Genomic DNA, 22,511 nt, shown 5'->3' with positions numbered 1-22,511 from the left:
CTGCCTAGAACTATTACTAAGCAGATCACGCAACATACATTCAGTGTTGTTTGTTACTGATTTTCATCACAGTTTATGCTTTGATGTTTCTATCTTGAATGCATATCCCTATTAAGACTAAAGACACAAACAGGTAATCATGTTTTTCACAAATCAAGAAATTATCACCAATTAAAAACAGGGTCATCATAAAAAACAACACTTTTAAACTAATGACTTTCCTGGATATTTTAGAAAGTCCATTAATTACTTTCACAAATTAAAGGTAAGATGTCATTCATTTGGAGAAAATTAAACATTAAGCAAAATGAAAAGTGCCTAGAAACAAAGGTTGTTCTGTTCCTGAAAAGGGCAGAAAAGATAACATTATCCAAACGTAAGGGGAAAAGTCTGCAAAGAGCAGGAGATTTTTTTCCATATCTAAACTTAAACACCTATTCTCTAAATCTGAAAGTAGAACACAAAACATACATCTTACTTTTCTCTGAGATGCCAGAATATAGAGAACTGCAATTATTTGTTATAATTAAAATAAAATGTTTCTATGTTTAATCCAACTCTCTGGGAAATTGATGAACCATTAGAAAATGATTACTTTATGTAACAGTGATTTTCAAAATCTTACATAGTACTTTGTTATATTCTTTTTTTCCTGTTGCATAAATGTGTTTCTTGTTTCCTAAAAATGGAGCACAGAGCACATTCTTTTCTTTTCTTTTCTTTCTTTTTTTTTTTTTTTTGAGACGGAATCTCGCTCTGTCACCCGGGCTGGAGTGCAGTGGCGCGATCTCAGCCCACTGCAACCTCCGCCTCCCGGGCTCACGCCATTCTGCTGCCTCAACCTCCCGAGAAGCTGGGACTACAGGTGGCCGCCACCTTGCCCAGCTAAGATTTTGTATTTTTAGTAGAGACGGGGTTTCACCGTATTCGCCAGGACGGTCTCGATTTCTTGACCTCGTGATTGCCTGCCTCGGCCTCCCAAAGTGCTGGGATTACAGGCATGAGCCACCGTGCCTGGCCGGAGCACATTATTTTCAAAGCATTTATTATACGTCATATCACCATAAACATAATTTTAAAAGTACTTGTTGTAAGTATATTAAATTTCCTGAAGAATTGGCTCATGTTTCTAAGGTAAATTCCTATATGTCCATCCACTGTAGATCTGGAAAATGATTGTGAGTATTTCAACAGGCTTTCCATAGACAGGCGACTTATCAACAAAATTCAAAGATTGTATGTATTTATTCAAGATGTCATTGCGGGAACTGAGAAACATACTTGGAAAACTGCTCTTTGCAGAAATCCTAGGTGCCTTATTTGAAATGAATTTTTGTTGCTGTTCGTCAGTGTGATTTATGTTTCAAATACAGATTCTCATCGTTTTCAGTAGGTTATAGGATGATAAATCTTGGGGCCTGGAAGTTGCTGAAGGCAAATATTTAGTCAGTATCCATATAATCAATTGGAAGAAACATTTGCATTGTTTAATCAAGCATAACTATACAAAAAGAAAAAAATTTGAAAAGCAATTTTTCTGGTTAAGTAGAAAAAAACAGTTATAAGAGACATAATTCAGGCGTGAATATGCATAATCTACTTTTATTTTTTTTCCTCAGGCTATCCTATATTCTCATTAAAGTCCATATAATTGATTCTGTTCTTTTATTCTTGTTTCTTTTTTGTATAATTCACTGCTTATGAACACATAACCCAGAAAATGTTTAGGGGAAATAAAAGCATGTGAAATTTAGATCAGAAAACATACTTTAGATAAACAGCTGTAGTTGTGTGAAAAAGATATAAAGTACTTGCTAATATTAATTTGTGAGCTTAATCTATTTGGTCAGGCATATTTTCAAGTCTGAGTTGGCATTGAAAATTTTGAGATCAAGTATGCTGGTAGGTCTGTGTTACATAGATCATTTCCTATTAAATAGAAAAGCTGCAAAATAATAAATTACCATTAAAATATTACACTTACCAGATAAAAACAGTGGATTGCTTATATTGAATTTTAAGGAAGAATGAAAAGAAAAAGAACATCTTTTTCATTGTCTTAAAATATGTTATAGAGAATTATAAAATGACTTTTTTTTTTTTCATTTAAAAATAGATGTGGAAGCCCTACTTTACCAACAAAAATCAGGTCAGTATCTTTCAGGAATTAATCTTTGCTTTGAAACATTATGCTGCATTGTGAGGTTGCTTTTGGAATCAGAAAATTGTGTGTCCTACACACTTGGTTTTGTGAATGAGCTCCCATGACACCCCGTTTACTCCACGTGACTCTGAACTCCCTAAGGACAGATTTTGGTCTATGCTGTTCACCCTGTATTCATAATGCCAAGAGCAGTGGCTGCAATGGAGTAGGTCCTGAGTACATCTTTGTTTTAAATGAATAAAATAAATTGGGATTATCAATACAAGATTTATTTTGCCTACAAGAATTTTCTACTTGAAAGTAACCAAATGCTTTGCAAGGTAAACTTTCCAAAATAAAACAAGGATGCCCTAACTTCTTACCAAAGAAGATGAGGAACTTCTGAAATTAGCTTAATCTTTTTTAAGGGCATGAAAATTCATGTCGATTATCATATTATATTCTATACAATGATGCCCATGGAATCTGCTGACTTGTGTAAACAGTTTGTCCCTGTTCCAGAGATTGTTTCTGAGTTTCTGTGTCTGCTTTTGATTTGCCTTTCTGTCCTCTCTCTTCTGTTCAACAACTAATTCTATATTCATAGGATCATCATGTCTACTTTTAGCAGTCAGTTCCAATTCTTACTCATTGTTTTCAGTCCACTGGGCTGAGAACACCATCGATCCAAGCTCATTAGCCTTGTACCTGTGGTAAGGATGTGCCCTCTGAGTGAGGCCTCAAAAGATTTCTCCTGATGGGTACAGTGAATAAGCAAGAATTTATACATGGGCTCGATGATATCTCTATTTGCCGCAAGAGGATTTCGGGACAACTTCTTAACTTCAATCTACATTTCAGATAGTTAGAATTTTCCAGGTGTTTAACTTACATAGAGAATATTACTGTGCAGTTTTCTTTTGAAGCGTTTATATTAAGTGTCTCCAAGCCACATCTGTAAACCATTTCTTCTTAGCCTTTGGCTAAATGTGTGTGTGTGCATTTGTTTGTGCAATACATAAGATTTGGTTTTGACAACAATTTATGAGAACATATGGGAAATAATTTATCTTTTAAATGTGCTATTTACTGTTTGTCTTAATTTACCCCTTCATCTCTGGGATAGGTTTACTAACCATAAGTCCTGGATTATCCTGAATTGGATTTTAGTTCAAATTTCTAAAAGTTTATCTTAGTATCAGACCATGTGCCTTGACTCTTTATTTGAATAATGCAGTCAGTTTAGAAAATTTAAAGGTTATAGAGCATAGAGAAGCATTAAAAACAAACCACAATCCTGTTAAGTCTCCAAATAAAAATGTTACCAAAAACATCTTTGAGGTTTCTTTAATATGCAATCAACATGCAACTTTATGCAAAATTTGATTGCCATTGTTAAGTGTTTTATTTCACAGAATTATTGAGAAAATTATTTTGGAAACTAATGACTTGATGTATTTAATACAAATATTTTTATATTTGTAAATCTTAATAAGTGCGTATGTATGTAAATTATACTTTTTGTTGTAAAGTACCCATTCTTATTGTGAGTTCTTGACTCAGCTGTACTTACAATAGCTTGACAAGGTTGTACATTTACATGCCATTTATTTAAGTATGGAGAAAGTTTACCTTGATTTACAATAATGACACTTAAATAATTTGTAAGTTGTGTATGTATAAATTTTAGTATTCAGCTGTAAACTAGAAATTGTAGACATTTGATTCAGATTAAGTAATTGTAGTTTATTCAGTACCTTTGTCACGTGAAAATATCTTTTAACTAAAACTTCTGCATTTTACCAAAAGAATAATTAGTCTTTTGAAGCACCTGTTCAGGCATCTAAAAATTATTGAGTTTTGCTGCATTCTAATTTATGCATTTAGACTGGGCATGAGAGTGACTGGAAGATCAGCCCAGACTTTCTCCTTTATGGCAGTGTTCTGGAGATGCAGAAATGTTCCATGGGCAATGGCTAATTACCATATTTATGCCTGAGTATTAAATTCAGTGAATATCTCTCTTTGGGAGCACCTCTCAAAGACAAGAAATGACTGTAATCAATATTCACTTTCTACTGGCGAATCTATCATTTAGAGACACCATTAATGACAGCAATTCTTCCTTTCTTTGTTCAGATGGTAAAATAGCAGCAAGCAGATCAGGTAAATTACTTTGTTCTCTTTTCTTATACTGTTTATACTCAAAAGCAATAGGGTGGTAGTGCTTTGCTTTGTACCTAGGGCATATCTCCCCTGGAAAAGTCCTTCAAATGCTTAAAATATAATCTCTCTTATTATTACAGACATGCTTTAATGTGTTTTTGTATAATCTGGGCCAGACATTTTAATCTTTGATCAATACTTTTATAGGTGGTGAAATTTAAAATGGAAAATTGCTCTGGTTATTTGCTTAACCTAAAATATCTTAAACCTGTGATAGAAATGTGTATGCAAATTTAAGACTTTACTTTCCTATATTTTCATTGGCAGGACATGCTGTTGCTTTTCTCTTCCAAGATTAATTCCTTAGTGATCTGCTTTAAAATCAATCTAGTTTCAGCAGTTTTACTAGATCCCATCAGGTGACCGAATATCACCATTATCCTTTACTGTTTTTTGTTTCTCTACCCACTGAAATGAAAAAATGAGCCATAGCAAATCAACAAGACTGCTTAATGAAGTTTTTCTGAAATCCAGCATTAAGATTATTGCTAATATCAACTTAGATTCAATTTTATTCTGATCTATTGTACACAGCAATCAAAATAGCCCAATATACTTTCCTGTGCTTTTCTTATAGGGCATTTTACATCCCTACCTCGTTCTACAACATAAATAAAATGTAATTTTAAAAAGTCTTCTTTGAGGGAAAATATAAACTGAGATTAAGCAGCAGCTCAGCTGAGTCAGGAAGACAGCAAGATTATTTTTCACAACTATGGACGGGACTCATTGAGTTCCATCATAGTGATATAGTAAGAGTTTCTCTACAAAATCTGGTTGTTACTTTTGTAAATGGGGGCATACGAGTCTTCAGCATTCCTTTAGAAGCCCCCATTCACAAATGAGAGGTAGGTAAGGGTATGCTTGGGATTCTATAGTTTTCTGAAAGTTCCTTAAAATTCTGAGGAATTGAATTTATTCCTATGTGTCTCAGAGAACCTTCCAGGTCTGGGTATTATTTAGGAGGGACATGAGGTTCTCCAAGGCTAGAGTTGTCTTAAGTGAATAGTGAGGTTCTCTAAGGCTAGAGCTGTCTTAAGTGAATAAAAACAGCAAGGAAGAAAGCCCCCATCAACCACTCAACCAGTCAACATCAAACTGGACAAACTGACCAGGCACAGTGGTTCAGGCCTGTAATCCCAGCACTTTGGGAGGCCAAGGCAGGCAGATCACGAGGTCAAGAGACTGAGACCATCCTGGCCAACATGGTGAAAGCCCGTCTCTTCCAAAGAAGAGAAAAATTAGCTGGGCATGGTGGTGGGGGCCTGTAGTCCCAGATACTCAGGAGGCTGAGGCAGGAGAATTGCTTGAACCCGGGAGGTGGAGCTTGCAGTGAGCCGAGATTGCGCCACTGCACTCCAGCCTGGCAACAAAGCAAGACTCCATCTCAAAAAGCAAACAAACAAACAAACAACAAACAAACAAAAAAGCTGGACAAACTTCAGGGCATTGTTATCCCTCAAACTCTTCATTCTTTAATGAGATCAAGACTCCTACATTTGAGAAAAAGGATTATAGGTCAATACAGGACTTCATGTTTTTTGATATCCACTGATTTTTACTGATGTCAGAAACATAATTCATTTGTTCCCATTACTTTAAAAATCTTCCTATCCACACAGCTGAATCATGTTCACCTCTCTTATCCAGCCCTTTCTCTCCAGGAGGCAGGGATGAAGAAGCAGAATTACGTCTATTTTTATTTTCTACTCCATTCTATGGTTTAAAGTATAAGCTAAACCTTCCAAAATTTTGTGCAAAATGTATTCAAAATCTATTATGATTTTATTATGAAAAATATAAACATTTCATTTATCCTTAAGCTATAAAGTAAACATTTTATTTATCTTTGTGCATTGTATAAGCAATCTGTCTTTAAGCAAGATGATGGCAGTGTACATCGCACTTAAGAGCAAAGGATTTCTTGGCAGATTTTTCTGACCACGTGATCTTGGACAAATTATTCAGTCTCTTCTAAATATCTATTTTCTCATCTACAAATGAAGTAGTTTAATGGCACCTATCCCATAGAATTGAGGCTATTAAAGTGATAAGGTATATAAAGTACTGTTATATAGATGTTGTACATTTGAAAAACATATTGACCATTACTCCTAATAACTTCAGCAGAAAGTATTTCTGAGCAAGTTTTATATAATAAAAACAAAAGGGATAAAATAAAGTTAATAAAGTTAGTGAAGACAAATGTGGCACACTGAATATCTAGGATGCCAGGTCTACTCATGTCAACATTAGAATGAAGAAATACTGGTCTAATAAAATGAAGAATCTAATATATCTCCGGGGTTGAACTCAGGAGAGGTATGATGAGTATGGTGAACAAACACATCATGAATTAAATAAGTGAAATAAAAGGCATCTAAATGAGTTTGATGCAGTAAGTTTGCTGAGACAAGTCAAATGTATTAAAGGACAGGGTTTATCCCAGTTGAATGCTGTGTGTAAGACACTGGACTAGGTGCACTCACCTCACTTAACACTGTCATTTAATTAATACTTCTATTATGAAGTAGACACGATCTTATCCTTGTTTATGATGTACTCCCCATTTAGTAGATAAGAAAACTTTGTTTTAGAAATGTTAAATTGTTTCTCTCAAGTTTGTCAAAGATCAGATGGCTGTAGATGTGCGGTATTATTTCTGAGGACTCTGTTCTGTTCCATTGGTCTATATCTCTGTTTTGGTACCAGTACCATGCTGTTTTGGTTACTGTAGCCTTGTAGTATAGTTTGAAGTCAGGTAGCGTGACGCCTCCAGCTTTGTCCTTTTGACTTAGGATTGTCTTGGCAATGCGGGCTCTTTTTTGGTTCCATATGAACTTTAAAGCAGTTTTTTCCAATTCTGTGAAGAAACTCATTGGTAGCTTGATGGGGATGGCATTGAATCTATAAATAACCTTGGGCAGTATGGCCATTTTCACGATATTGATTCTTCCTATCCATGAGCATGGTATGTTCTTCCATTTGTTTGTGTCCTCTTTTATTTCACTGAGCAGTGGTTTGTAGTTCTCCTTGAAGAGCTCCTTTACATCCCTTGTAAGCTGGATTCCTAGGTATTTTATTCTCTTTGAAGCAATTGTGAATGGAAGTTCATTCCTGATTTGGCTCTCTGCTTGTCTGTTGCTGGTGTATAAGAATGCTTGTGATTTTTGCACATTAATTTTGTATCCTGAGACTTTGCTGAAGTTGCTTATCAGCTTAAGGAGATTTTGGGCTGAGACGATGGGGTTTTCTAAAAGATTCCCTATTTAATAAATGGTGCTGGGAAAATTGGCTAGCCATAAGTAGAAAGCTGAAACTGGATCCTTTCCTTACCCCTTATACGAAGATTAATTCAAGATGGATTAGAGACTTAAATGTTAGACCTAATACCATAAAAACCCTAGAAGAAAATCTAGGTAGTACCATTCAGGACATAGGCATGGGCAAGGACTTCATGTCTAAAACACCAAAAGCAACGGCAGCAAAAGCCAAAATTGACAAATGGGATCTAATTAAACTTAAGAGCTTTTGCACAGCAAAAGAAACTACCATCAGAGTGAACAGGCAACCTACAGAATGGGAGAAAATTTTTGCAACCTACTCATCTGACAAAGGGCTAATATCCAGAATCTACAAAGAACTCAAACAAATATACGAGAAAAAAACAAACAACCCCATCAAAAAGTGGGGAAAGGATATGAACAGACATTTCTCAAAAGAAGATATTCATACAGCCAACAGACACATGAAAAAATGCTCATCATCACTGGCCATCAGAGAAATGCAAATCAAAACCACAATGAGATACCATCTCACACCAGTTAGAATGGCAATCATTAAGAAGTCAGGAAACAACAGGTGTTGGAGAGGATGTGGAGAAATAGGAACACTTTTACACTGTTGGTGGGATTGTAAACTAGTTCAACCATTATGGAAAACAGTATGGCAATTCCTCAAGGATCTAGAACTAGATGTACCATATGACCCAGCCATCCCACTACTGGGTATATACCCAAAGGATTATAAATTAGTCTACTACAAAGACACATGTACACGTATGTTTATTGCGGCACTATTCACAATAGCAAAGACTTGGAATCAACCCAAATGTCCATCTGTGACAGACTGGATTAAGAAAATGTGGCACATATACACCATGGAATACTATGCAGCCATAAAAAAGGATGAGTTTGCGTCCTTTGTAGGGACATGGATGCAGCTGGAAACCATCATTCTTAGCAAACTATCACAAGAAGAGAAAACCAAACACCGCATGTTCTCACTCATAGGTGGGAACTGAACAATGAGATCACTTGGACTCGGGAAGGGGAACATCACACACTGGGGTCTATCATGGGGAGGGGGGAGGGGGGAAGAGGGAGGGATTGCATTGGGGAGTTATACATGATATAAATGATGAATTGATGGGTGCTGACGAGTTGATGGGTGCAGCACACCAACATGGCATAAGTATACATATGTAACAAACCTGCACGTTATGCACATGTACCCTAGAACTTAAAGTATAATAAAAAAAAAAAAAAAAAAAAAAAAAAGAAATGTTAAATTGTCTATCCAAGGACAAGTCAAGAACACAAAACACAGCCAGGGGCAAAAGTACAAATGCAAGTGTGTAAATAATAAAAAAGTTACAAATAACAGGAACAAAGTAGCAAATAAAATGTGTTTCTTTCTTCTACTTTTACAAAAATACATTCATGGCAAGCTGGAATGATATTTCCTATGCAGAATTTTTAGATTCATTGGAAATCAATGCAAGAACAGGGTTGCCTGTGCCCTATCCAAGAAGTAGCCCTGCTCCTTCTATCTCTGGCTTGGTCACACTGGGAGGGACAGCCCAGCTTTCCTATCTCAGTCCACATCTTTCTGCAAACTGACCACCCTCTGTTCTTCCTCACACCTTGGGCTTCAATTTTTGCAATGTGGTCTCACCTGGGGCAGAAGGTCTCAGGAAAGATGCCCATGCAGGTCCAAGTAGCAGGCTTGGAGCTGCAGCCCAGGGGACTTAGAATATTGTCCAGTAACGGGGAGGGGCAAACACACCCTCTGAGTAGACAAAGGCTCTTCACCCTCGCCCTGTATTCTGTGTTCTCTGAGGAAGGCCATGACCCAGGAAGGCCGCATGAAACTGACATAGATCAGAGCAGCAACCTCTGTTGCTAGGTCTAAGAGAGGTAGTGGCCAAGACCACACTGATTGCAAGAGGGGGAGCCCAGATGGGTTTGCAGAAAAGTGCATACTTTACACACAACTGAATACTTCTTTTCTTTCTTCTGCTTTGTCATCAAACTAAGATATTTATATATTAAAGTGTGGTTCTGAAACTACATGGCATCGAAGAAAGACAATGAGAGAGAGAGGGTAAAAGAGGAAAGGAAGAAGAGTATGTGGAAAACATGGGTTAATAGAGGAAAAGAGGAGACAATGAGAGGCAATGCTGTCTGTGGAGAAAGGTAGTGTAGTCATTGGAAGGTTACCTAATATAGGTAATAATATAAATCGACTATACATGATTTAAGCACTTGTATTCCTACAATAAAAAGTTTTATTATGAAATAAACATTAAAGCAGAATGTGATGCACATACAGGTTAAGAAGACTGCCAAAACAGAAAGACATAGCCAAGCAGATGTAATCTATCATATACATGTTCTCAAGATTAACAGTAGTTCTCAAGTGAATTTCATAGCAGCATTAGCCATACAGTTCAATCTAAATTTACAGGGTAGTTGGGGTGGCCACCTGTGTCTGCTGATTGTCTTTAAAAGAAAAAAAATAAATTTCTTGTATCTTATGACTGGAGGTAGGTTTGCAATTTGTAACCAGGCACCAGCTGAAGTTAGGCTCCTACCTCCCAGGAACCTAGGAGATGGGAAGTTATCTTCCTCTGTGATGACATGTCAAAGTGATGGTGCCAGGCCCTTGGGGAAACATTCTTGGGGTGCTTATCTAGTCTTTAAAAATATTTATATACATTTCAGAGAGGTAGAGAAATAAGTCACAAGTTTTCTTTTCTTTCTTTCTTTCTTTTTTTTTTTTTTTTTTGAGAGGGAGTCTCACTCTGTCGCCAGGTTGGAGTAGGGTGGTGCAATCTTGGTTCACTACAACCTCCACCTCCTGGGTTCAAGCGATTCTCATGCCTCAGCCTCCCTAGTAGCTGGGACTACAGGCATGCACCACCACACCCAGCTAATTTTTGTATTTTTGGTAGAGACAGGGTTTCACCATGTTGGCCAGGCTGGTCTTGAATTCCTGACCTCGTGATCTGCCCGCCTCAGCCTCCCAAAGTGCTGGGATTACAGGCATAAGCCACCGTGCCTGGCTGAAAACACAAGTTTTCTAAAGTAAATGATCTAAGCAAAAGTGTATAGGGAGAGAAATCTCATCTCCTATTTTGAATATGGAGAATTAAACTACTTAGTTTTACTTGCATTTGCTCTTACTTATTCTTCAAATTTTACTTACAAGTAATGTGCTTCATTCTCTTCCCTATTCATTGATCAAAATGTGTCTTCCACAACTTTACAGGAATATCGTCATTATTATGACATTATTAATTCTAAAGCATTTCAATTTTATCGTAAAGATTAAAAAAATAAAGGGAATGACAGAAAGCACATATGCATCATGTAAGACAGTATTTCTTCTCTTAAAAGTAATCTTGTTGGTGAATGTATTTACTAAATAAATATGAATTGGGTGTCCTCTGTAGTTCAGGCACTGCTCTCATCACCTGGGATACTTGAGTGCATTAAACAGGCAATGAAACATTGAGCTTTTGCAGCTTAAAACCTGGAAGGATACAGTCAATAAACAAAAAACATTATAAGCAGTAAACATGTTATATTACAAACTGATAAAATCTGTGGGATAAAATAGAGTAATATTAAATATGGTGGTAATTGGGAGTATAATGGTGGGGGTGGAGTTGCAGTTTTAACTGGTCAGAGTGTGCCTCACTGAGATGAAATTTAAGCTGAGACTTGAAAGAGGCTAACTCTACAATTAATTTATGAGTAAATGGTGACGTCTTTGCAGGAATACAGAAAAGAGAGTCAGATATGTTATCTTAATTTTGTCAGTTATAAGGAACAGTAGCCAAGGACAGAGTGGATTCAACATAGCAGAGTATTTTGCTGAGTGTCTAAGTTTATTTGCCTTGCTATCCATAAGGAAATATCTGAGGCTGGGTAATTTATGAAGAATAGGGGTTATTCATCTCCTGTATTTGAAGGCTATATAAGAAGCATGGCACCAGCCTTTACTTCTGGTGAGGGTCTCTGGGTGCTTCCGCTCATGGCAACGGCCGAGGGCAGCTAGCCTGTGCACTATGAGAGAGGAAGAAAAAGAGAGAGAGATGAGGAATGACAGTTCTGTGGGAACTAACAGAGCAATAGCTCATTCATTACCAGGAGGACAACACCAAGCTATTCCTGAGGGGTTTGCCCACATGACCCAAACATTTCCCAACAGGCCCTACCTCCATCACAGGGATCAAATTTCAACATGGGTTGTGGGGAGACAAACTCCTAAACAATAGCAGTGGGAAGAGGTGGGATGCTGGAATTTGGGACTTATGAATGGGGAAGAAAGCAGATTGGGGAGTTTCTGCTCTGTCCAGGAAAAGAGTCTCTCTAGCACACATCAATGATTGAATTTCCACAGCTCGATTCTCCTCTCTTTCTTAAGGACTTAGAACCATGACAAAAAGACATGGATAGGTGGTATATGTTGTTCAAGTGCCACCAGAATAATAAGACTTGTATAAAATAAAAAAGTGGCTTTTCTTAGTGTCATAATCAGACCACTTTTATAGTCTGTGCTAACAATGCTGTTTTCAAATAAAATCTTCTGTTATTTGCTGTAGGTAGCTTCTCTTATGGTAGTTCATCCCCTGGTGACTTGGACAGAAAAAAGCCACTCTTTAGCTTGGAATTTGGTTCTCCAGGAGAAGCTGAAGACAAGTCCAGACAACGTCAGGATGCTGGGAGTTCAAGGTCAGAAGACACCCCAGCAGGTACTGTTACAGAGAATACACTTACCTAGCAAGCATTTTTTTTTTTTTTGGATAATATGATAATTTTTGTTTTATTGAAGATGTAGCCTTAATAGAAATGTGAAGACCCTATAGGCACTAATGCTAGCTCCAAAGAGAGTGCTAAATTCTGTCTTTAGAGAATTCTGGCAAAGAGGTTTGCAATAATTATTTTCCTGGTAATATTTATCTTGTATGCTATCTTTATATGTAGTATCTTAATTGTTATTATAATATATTTCAGTGTATAAATTAATAATTTAAAGTGCTTCCTGGACCCAAATGTAGTATAAGATCTCTCTATTCACATTTCTGTAATCTAACCACCATTTATTTCCTACATTAGGATTCTCTTTTTAAATTACACCCTTAATTTGCTAAACAATATTATAAAGCAGAGTTTCTAAAAAGTTCATGGCCTGCAATTTTTTGGGGAGGAAAAATTTTTAGTGTCCTTAGGTGAGGTATTTCATCTCTTGTTGTATAAAATTTTAAATGTCTTTAGGTGAGGTGTTTCGTCTCTTTTTGTGTTAGTTTATTCTCATGCTGCTATGATGAAATACCCAAGACTGGGTAATTTATAAATAAAAGAGGTTTAATTGACTCACAATTCTGCATGGCTGAGGAGGCCTCAGGAAAGTTACAAGCATGGCAGAAAGTTCTTCACGTGGCGACAGGAGAGAGAAGAATGAGAGTCCAGTGAAGGGGCAAGCCCCTTATAAAACCATCAGATCTTGAGAACTTATTATCACAAGAATAGCATGGGGGAAACTGTACCCATGATTCAATTACCTCCCACTGGGTCCCTCCCACCACATTGGGGGATTATGGGAACTACAACTCAAGATGAGATCTGAGTGGCAACAGAGCCAAACCATATCACTTGTTTAACACATTTCTTCCCCCTGGCCAGTCCAAACTTTTTCTTTATTTTCCTGGTCCCTGAAATCTGTATGGTTTGTACCTCTACAAAAACAAGAAAGAAGGAAGTCCAGTGAAATAAATACTTTCAATATTTTATATGAAAATTTAATATTTGAGTTCATGTAATGAAAAGGCAGTAACCGCTTTGGGTGTAGGGGGTGTGGTTATGATATCTTTAGGCAGGACATAAAATTGTATATCTTTCCATGAGGTTGATACTATTTTATGCACATTCATTATGTAGTCTTCATTTAATAGTAAAATAAATTTTGTTTAAGGGAACTTTGTTTTAGAAGTGTTACTTTGTTTAACAGGCCAAGGGCACAGTCAGGGGTCAAGAGTATAAATGCAGGTATACACAAAATTAAAAGTTATAAATAAAATAACAAAATAGTACATAAAATACTTTTTTTCCCTTCCTTGACGGACAATGTATTTGTGACAACCTGGAAGGCAGGTTCCAATGCAGAATTTTCATCTTTATTGGAATTCAATACGAGAATAAGGTTGGCTGTGCCCTAGGCAAGGTCCCTACAGCGTCTCTCTTTCTATCTCCTGCTTACTCCCATACTGAGAGGGATGCCCTAGTTTTACTATTTCAGTCCATCCTCTTCCACACACTGGCCATCCCCTGTCCATCCTTCAGACCTAGGGTTTCAATCAGTGTAATGTGGTCTCACCTGGAAGAAAAGGTCTTGGGAAAGATGCCCATGTAGGCCCAGATTGTGGGTTTGTCTGTAGCCCTAGGGACTTAGGACATGGTCCAGAAATGGGGTAGGGGATGACACAGACTCTAGGTAGGCATGCCTTCTTCACCCTCAGCCTGTAGCCTCTGCTCTCTGGGAAGCATCATGACCCAAGGAAGGCCAGAGTGAGACTTGCAGAGATCAGATTAGGTACTTCCAAAATGTTTGGATTAGATGATTAAGTCCCAGTGGTATATGTTGTTTCAAGTGCTGTTAGGATAATGGGATTTATACAAAATAAAATGTGGCTTTTCATAATGTCATAATCAAATGACTTTTATATTCTGTGCTAATAATGCTGTTTTCAAATAACATCTTCTGTCATTTGCTGTAGGTGGCTTTTTTTACAGTAGTTCATCCTCTGGTGACTCAGACAGGAAAAAGCCACTCTTTAGCTTAGGACTTGGTGCTCCAGGAAAGGCTGAAGACAAGTTCAGAGACCGTCAGGATGCCGGAAGTTCAAAGTCAGAAGACATCCCACCAGGTACTGTTCCAGAAAAACATATGTACTTAGCAAGCAAGTGCTCTTGATTTTCATTTTGGATAATCTGATACCCTACGTTTTATTGAAGACAAAGTCTGCATAGAAATAGTGGAAACCCTAAAGACACTATTTCCAGGGCCAATGAGAGTGATAAATTCTGTCTTTAGAGAATTGTGGTAAAAAAGTTTACATTAAATTAACTATGGTCCTGATAATATTTATTTTTAATTATATCTTTATATTTAGTATCTTTATTGTTATTATGACCAATTTCAGTATATAAATTAATTATTTAAAATGCTTCCTGGACCCAAATGTACAGTAGAATCTCTCCATTCACATTTCTTTTGTTTGTTTATTTATTTTTTAATTATTATTATTATACTTTAAGTTCTAGGGTACATGTGCATAACGTGCAGGTTTGTTACATATGTATACTTGTGCCATGTTGGTGTGCTGCATCCATCAACTCGTCAGCACCCATCAACTCTTCATTTATATCAGGTGTAACTCCCAATGCAATCCCTCCCCCCTCCCCCCTCCCCATAATAGGCCCTGGAGTGTGATGTTCCCCTTTCCGAGTCCAAGTGATCTCATTGTTCAGTTCCCACCTATGAGTGAGAACATGCGGTGTTTGGTTTTCTGTTCTTGTGATAGTTTGCTGAGAATGATGGTTTCCAGCTGCATCCATGCCCCTACAAAGGACACAAACTCATCCTTTTTTATGGCTGCATAGTATTCCATGGTGTATATGTGCCACATTTTCTTAATCCAGTCTGTCACTGATGGACATTTGGGTTGATTCCAAGTCTTTGCTATTGTGAATAGTGCCGCAATAAACATACGTGTGCTTGTGTCTTTATAGCAGCACGATTTATAATCCTTTGGGTATATACCCAGTAATGGGATGGCTGGGTCATATGGTACTTCTAGTTCTAGATCCTTGAGGAATCACCACACTGTTTTCCATAATGGTTGAACTAGTTTACAGTCCCACCAACAGTGTAAAAGTGTTCCTATTTCTCCACATCCTCTCCAGCACCTGTTGTTTCCTGACTTTTTAATGATTGCCTTTCTAACTGGTGTGAGATGGTATCTCATTGTGGTTTTGATTTGCATTTCTCTGATGGCCAGTGATGATGTGCGTTTTTTCATGTGTCTGTTGGCTGTATGAAAGTCTTCTTTTGAGAAATGTCTATTCATATCCTTTGCCCACTTTTTGATGGGGTTGTTTGTTTTTTTCTTGTAAATTTGTTTGAGTTCTTTGTAGGCTCTGGATATCAGCCCTTTGTCAGATGAGTAGATTGCAAAAATTTTCTCCCATTCTGTAGGTTGCCTGTTCACTCTGATGGTAGTTTCTTTTGCTGTACAGAAGCTCTTTAGTTTAATTAGATCCCATTTGTCAATTTTAGCTTTTGTTGCCATTGCTTTTGGTGTTTTAGACATGAAGTCCTTGCCCATACCTATGTCCTGAATGATATTACCTAGGTTTTCTTCTAGGGTTTTTATGGTATTAGGTCTAACATTTAAGTCTCTAATCCATCTTGAATTAATTTTCATATAAGGAGTAAGGAAAGGATCCAGTTTCAGCTTTCTACTTATGGCTAGCCAATTTTCCCAGCACCATTTATTAAATAGGGAATCCTTTGCCCATTTCTTGTTTTTATCAGGTTTGTCAAAGATCAGATGGCTGTAGATGTGTGGTATTATTCCTGAGGGCTCTGTTCTGTTCCATTGGTCTATAGCTCTGTTTTGGTACCAGTACCATGCTGTTTTGGTTACTGTAGCCTTGTAGTATAGTTTGAAGTCAGGTAGCGTGATGCCTCCAGCTTTGTTCTTTTGACTTAGGATTGTCTTGGCAATGTGGGCTCTTTTTTGGTTCCATATGAACTTTAAAGCAGTTTTTTCCAATTCTGTGAAGAAACTAATTGGTAGCTTGATATGGATGGCATTGAATCTATAAATTACTTTGGGCAGTATGGCCGTTTTAATGATATCGATTCTTCCTATCCATGAGCATGGTATGTTCTTCCATTTGTTAGTGTCCTCTTTTATTTCACTGAGCAGTGGTTTGTAGTTCTCCTTGAAGAGGTCCTTTACATCCCTTGTAAGTTGGATTCCTAAGTGTTTTTTTCTCTTTGAAGCAATTGTGAATGGAAGTTCATTCATGATTTGGCTCTCTGTTTGTCTGTTACTGGTATATAAGAATGCTTGTGATTTTTGCACATTAATTTTGTATCCTGAGACTTTGCTGAAGTTTCTTATCAGCTTAAGGAGATTTGGGGCTGAGACAATGGGGTTTTCTAAATATACAATCATGTCATCTGCAAACAGGGACAATTTGACTTCTTCTTTTCCTAACTGAATACCCTTGATTTCTTTCTTTTGCCTGATTGCCCTGGCCAAAACTTCCAACACTATGTTGAATGGGAGTGGTGAGAGAGGGCATCCCTGTCTTGTGCCAGTTTTCAAAGGGAATGCTTCTGTTTTTTTCCCATTCAGTATGATATTGGCTATGGGTTTATCACAAATAGCTCTTATTATTTTGAGATACATTCCATCAATACTGAATTTATCGAGCGTTTTTAGCATGAAGGCTGTTGAATTTTATCAAAGGCCTTTTCTGCATCTATTGAGATAATCATGTGGTTTTTGTCTTTGGTTCTGTTTATATGCTGGATTACATTTATTGATTTGCGAATGTTGAACCAGCCTTGCATCCCAGGGATGAAGCCCACTTGATTATTGTGGATAAGCTTTTTGATGTGCTGCTGGATCCGGTTTGCCAGTATTTTATTGAAGATTTTTTGCATCGATGTTCATCAGGGATATTGGTCTAAAATTCTCTTTTTTTGTTGTGTCTCTGCCAGGCTTTGGTATCAGAATGATGTTGGCCTCATAAAATGAGTTAGGGAGGATTCCCTCTTTTTCTATTGATTGGAATAGTTTCAGAAGGAATGGTACCAGCTCCTCCTTGTACCTCTGGAAGAATTGAGGTGTGAATCCATCTGATCCTGGACTTTTTTTGGTTGGTAGGCTATTAGTTATTGCCTCAATTTCAGAGCCTGCTATTGGTCTATTCAGGGATTCAGCTTCTTCCTGGTTTAGTCTTGGGAGAGTGTAAGTGTCCAGGAAATTATCCATTTCTTCTAGATTTTCTAGTTTATTTGCGTAGAGGTGTTTATAGTGTTCTCTGATGGTAGTTTGTATTTCTCTGGGGTCGGTGGTGATATCCCCTTTATCATTTTTTATTGTGTCTATTTGATTCTTCTCTCTTTTCTTCTTTATTAGTCTTGCTAGTGGTCTATCAATTTTATTGATCTTTTCAAAAAACCAACTCCTGGATTCATTGATTTTTTGGTGGGTTTTTTGTGTCTCTATCTCCTTCAGTTCTTCTCTGATCTTAATTATTTCTTGCCTTCTGCTAGCTTTTGAATGTGTTTGCTCTTGCTTCTCTAGTTCTTTTAATTGTGATGTTAGAGTGTCAATTTTAGATCTTTCCTGCTTTCTCTTGTGGGCATTTAGTGCTATCAATTTCCCTCTACACACTGCTTTAAATGTGTCCCAGAGATTCTGGTATGTTGTATCTTTGTTCTCATTGGTTTCAAAGAACATCTTTATTTCTGCCTTCATTTCATTATGTACCCAGTAGTCATTCAGGAGCAGGTTGTTCAGTTTCCATGTAGTTGAACGGTTTTGATTGAGTTTCTTAGTCCTGAGTTCTAATTTGATTGCACTGTGGTCTGAGAGACAGTTTGTTATAATTTCTGTTCTTGTACATTTGCTGAGGAGTGCTTTACTTCCGATTATGTGGTCAATTTTGGAATAAGTGTGATGTGGTGCTGAGAAGAATGTATATTTTGTTGATTTGGGGTGGAGAGTTCTGTAGATGTCTATTAGGTCTGCTTGCTGCAGAGGTGAGTTCAATTCCTAGATATCCTTGTTAACTTTCTGTCTCGTTGATCTGTCTAATGTTGACAGTGGGGTGTTGAAGTGTCCCATTATTATTGTATGGGAGTCTAAGTCTCTTTGTAAGTCTCTAAGGACTTGCTTTATGAATCTGGGTGCTCCTGTATTGGGTGCATATATATTTAGGATAGGTAGCTCTTCCTGTTGAATTGATCCCTTTACCATTATGTAATGGCCTTCTTTGTCTCTTTTGATTTTTGATCATTTAAAGTCTGTTTTATCAGAGACTAGTACTGCAACCCCTGCTTTTTTTTGTTCTCCATTTGCTTGGTAGATCTTCCTCCATCCCTTTATTTTGAGCCTATGTGTGTCTCTGCATGTGAGATGGGTCTCCTGAATACAGCAGACTGATGGGTCTTGACTCTTTATCCAGTTTGCCAGTCTGTGTCTTTTAATTGGACCATTTAATCCATTTACATTTAAGGTTAATATTGTTATGTGTGAACTTGATCCTGTCATTATGATGTTAACTGGTTATTTTGCTCATTAGTTGATGCAGTTTCTTCCTAGCCTTGATGGTCTTTACATTTTGGCATGCTTTTTAAATGGCTGGTACCGGTTGTTCCTTTCCATGTTTAGTGCTTCCTTCAAGGTCTCTTGTAGGACAGGCCTGGTGGTGATGAAATCTCTCAGCATTTGCTTATCTATAAAGGATTTTATTTTTCCTTCACTTATGAAACTTAGTTTGGCTGGATATGAAATTCTGGGTTTAAAATTCTTTTCTTTAAGAATGTTGAATATGGGCCTGCACTCTCTTCTGGCTTGTAGAGTTTCTGCCAAGAGATCTGCTGTTAGTCTGATAGGCTTCCCTTTGTGTGTAACCCGACCTTTCTCTCTGGCTGCCCTTAAGATTTTTTCCTTCATTTCAACTTTGGTGAATCTGACAATTATGTGCCTTGGAGTTGCTCTTCTTTAGCAGTATCTTGGTGGCGTTCTCTGTATTTCCTGAATTTGAATGTTGGCCTGCCTTACTAGGTTGGGGAAGTTCTCCTGGATGATATCCTGAAGAGTGTTTTCCAACTTGGTTCCATTTTCCCCCTCACTTTCAGGCACCCCAATCAGACATAGGTTTGGTCTTTTTACATAATCCCATACTTTTTGCAGGCTTTGTTCATTTCTTTTTCTTCTTTTTTCTTTAGACTTCTCTTCTCACTTCATTTCATTCATTTGATCCTCGTTTGCTGATACTCTTTCTTCCAGTTGATCGAGTCGGTTACTGAAGCTTGTGCATTTGTCATGTATTTCTCGTTTCATGGTTTTCATCTCTGTCAGTTCGTTTATGGCCGTCTCTGCATTAAATATTCTAGTTATCAATTCTTCCACTCTTTTTTCAAGAATTTTAGTTTCTTTGCGCTGGGTAAGTAATTCTTCCTTTAGCTCAGAGAAGTCTGATGGACTGAAGCCTTCTTCTCTCTACTCGTCAAAGTCATTCTCCGTCCAGCTTTGATGCGTTGCTGGCAATGAGCTGCATTCCTTTGGAGGTGAAGATGCGCTCTGATTTTTTTAATTTCCAGCTTTTCTGCCCTGCTTTTTCCCCATCTTTGTGGTTTTATCTGCCTTTGGTCTTTGATGCTGGTGATGTACTGATGGGGTTTTGGTGTGGGTAAGTCCTTTCTGTTTGTTAGTTTTCCTTCTAATAGTCAGGACCCTCAGCTGTAGGTGTGTTGGAGATTGCCTGAGGTCCACTCCAGACACTGTTTGCCTGGGTATCAGCAGCAGAGGCTGCAGAAGATAGAATATTGCTGAACAGAGAGTGCTGCTGTCTGATTCTTGCTCTGGAAGGTTCCTCTCAGGGGTGTACCCTGCCATGTGAGGTGTGAGGTGTCGGTCTGCATCTAGGGGAGGATGTTTCCCAGTTAGGTTACTCAGGGATCAGGGACCCACTTGAGCAGGCAGTCTGTCCATTCTCAGATCTCAACCTCCGTGTTGGGAGATCCACTGCTCTCTTCAAAGCTGTCAGACAGAGTCGTTTGCGTCTGCAGAGGTGTTTGCTGCTTTTTTTTGTTTGTCTGTTTTTGTTTTTGTTTTTGTCGTTGTTTAGCTGTGCCCTGTCCCCAGAGGTGGAGTCTACAGAGACAGGCAGGCCTCCTTCAGCTGCTGTGGGCTCCACCCAGTTCGGGCTTCCCAGGGCTTTGTTTACCTACTTAAGCCTCAGCAATGGTGGGTGCCCCTCCCCCAGCCTTGCTGCTGCCTTGCAGTTAGATAGCAGACTGCTGTGCTAGCAATGAGGGAGGCTCCGTGAGTGTGGGACCCACCCGGCCAGGTATGGGATATAATCTCCTGGTGTGCCCGTTTGCTAAGACCCTTGGTAAAGCGCAGTATTGGGGTGGGAGTTACCCGATTTCTATAATCTAATAACCATTCATTTTCTACACTAGGATTCTCTCTTATATACTTAGTTTACTTAAATAGTAGCATAAAGCCAAGTTTCTAAACAGTGTGTAGGCTGCAATTTATTTTTATTTATTTATTTATTTAAGGAAAAATTTTAAGTATCTTTAGGTGAGACATTTAATCTGGTTTGACATATCTTTCCCTGCTGGCCTATTTAAACTTTCAATGTACTTGCCTCGTCTCTGAAATCTTTAGAGTTTATACCTCTACATGGGAAAGAAAGAGGTTCAGTGAAATAAACAACTTTACTATTTTATATGAAAAGTTGATATCTGAGTCCATGTAATAAAAAGGCAGAAAAAGCTTTGGGTGTAGGGGTGTGGCTGTAATATCTTTAGGCAGGACATAAAAAACTCTTTTCATGAGTTTGGCAATATTTTATCGTCATACATTATGTAGTGTCCATTTAATGGTGAAATAAACTTTGTTTAAGGAAACTTTGTTTTAGAAATGTTAATTTGGTTAGCCAAGGACAGGCCAAGGGCACAGTCATGGTCAAGAGTATAAATGCAGGTATGTACATAATTAAAAGTTACCAATAAAGAAACATAATAGGACATAAAATGTGTTGCTTTTTCTACCTTGACAAAAGTACACTTGTGACAACCTGGAAGGCAGGATCCAATGCAGGATTTTCAGGTTTATTGGAATTCAATGCAAGATCAGTGTTGACTGTGCCCTAGCTAAGGTCGCCACAGTCATGCTCTTCCTGTCTCTGGCTTATTCGCATACTGGGAGGGACATCCCAGCTTTTCTATCTCAGTCCATCTCCTTCTGCACACTGACCACCCCTTCCCCATCCCTCAGACCTAGGGGATCGTATTTGCAATGTGGTCTCACCTGGAGAAGAAGGTCTTAGGAAACATGCCCATGCATGCCCATGTAGCAAACTAGGGACTGCAGCCCTGGGGCCCTAAAATGTGATCCAGAAAGGGAGACTGGGATAGCACCGGCTCTGGGTAGGCATAATCCCTTCACTCTTGGCCTGTATTCTGTGCTCTCTGAGGAGTGCCACAACCCCAGGAAGGCCAGAGAAAGATGTGGTTAGAACAGAACAAGAATCCCTGTTGCCTGAGAGCAAGAGAGCTACTATCCAAGGCTACCAATTGCAAATGGAGGAACCAGATGGGTTTGCATTAAGAGTTTATACTTTTGCTGTGACTGAATACTGCTTTGCTTCCTTCTGCTTTGCCAGCAAACTAAAATATTTATATATTAAGGTGCAGCTCTGAAACTACATGACATTGAAAAAGACAATGAGAAAGATGGTAAAAGAGAAAAAGAAGAAGAGTGTGTAGTGAAGAAGGGTAGATAGAAGGAAAGAGGAGAGAAGGAGGTGAAATACTGTATATAGGAAGAGTAGTACAGGTAGCAGTGGTTGAAGGGTTAGGTAATTAAACAATAGTATATATTGGCTATTCATAATTTAAACATTGTTTTAGTCCTAAAACAAATGCCTACATGCACATTTTATAATTTCAAAATTTCTTAAATGTTGAATGCCTTTCCCTAATACTACATAATACATTATTATTTTGACTATTCTCATAATCACAGACATATTTT

The 22,511-nt window shown here is 37.9% G+C and overlaps 1 protein-coding gene across 1 annotated transcript in view; it reads left to right on the top strand.

Moving 5' to 3' along the window:
• Nucleotides 1-22,511, top strand: part of MUC19 (mucin 19, oligomeric) — a 207,261-nt gene that overhangs the window by 2,774 nt on the left and 181,976 nt on the right. Inside the window, 4 exon segments of the mRNA XM_030939700.1 lie at nucleotides 2,117-2,149; nucleotides 4,283-4,309; nucleotides 12,261-12,410; nucleotides 14,433-14,582. Of these exon segments, the coding sequence (XP_030795560.1) occupies nucleotides 2,117-2,149; nucleotides 4,283-4,309; nucleotides 12,261-12,410; nucleotides 14,433-14,582 (360 nt within the window).

This window comes from Rhinopithecus roxellana, chromosome 10 (assembly GCF_007565055.1).
Source record: "Rhinopithecus roxellana isolate Shanxi Qingling chromosome 10, ASM756505v1, whole genome shotgun sequence".
Classification (NCBI taxonomy): domain Eukaryota; kingdom Metazoa; phylum Chordata; class Mammalia; order Primates; family Cercopithecidae; genus Rhinopithecus; species Rhinopithecus roxellana.
The sequence above is the reverse complement of the archived record's forward strand: the minus strand, read 5'-3'. Positions and strand labels throughout refer to the sequence as shown.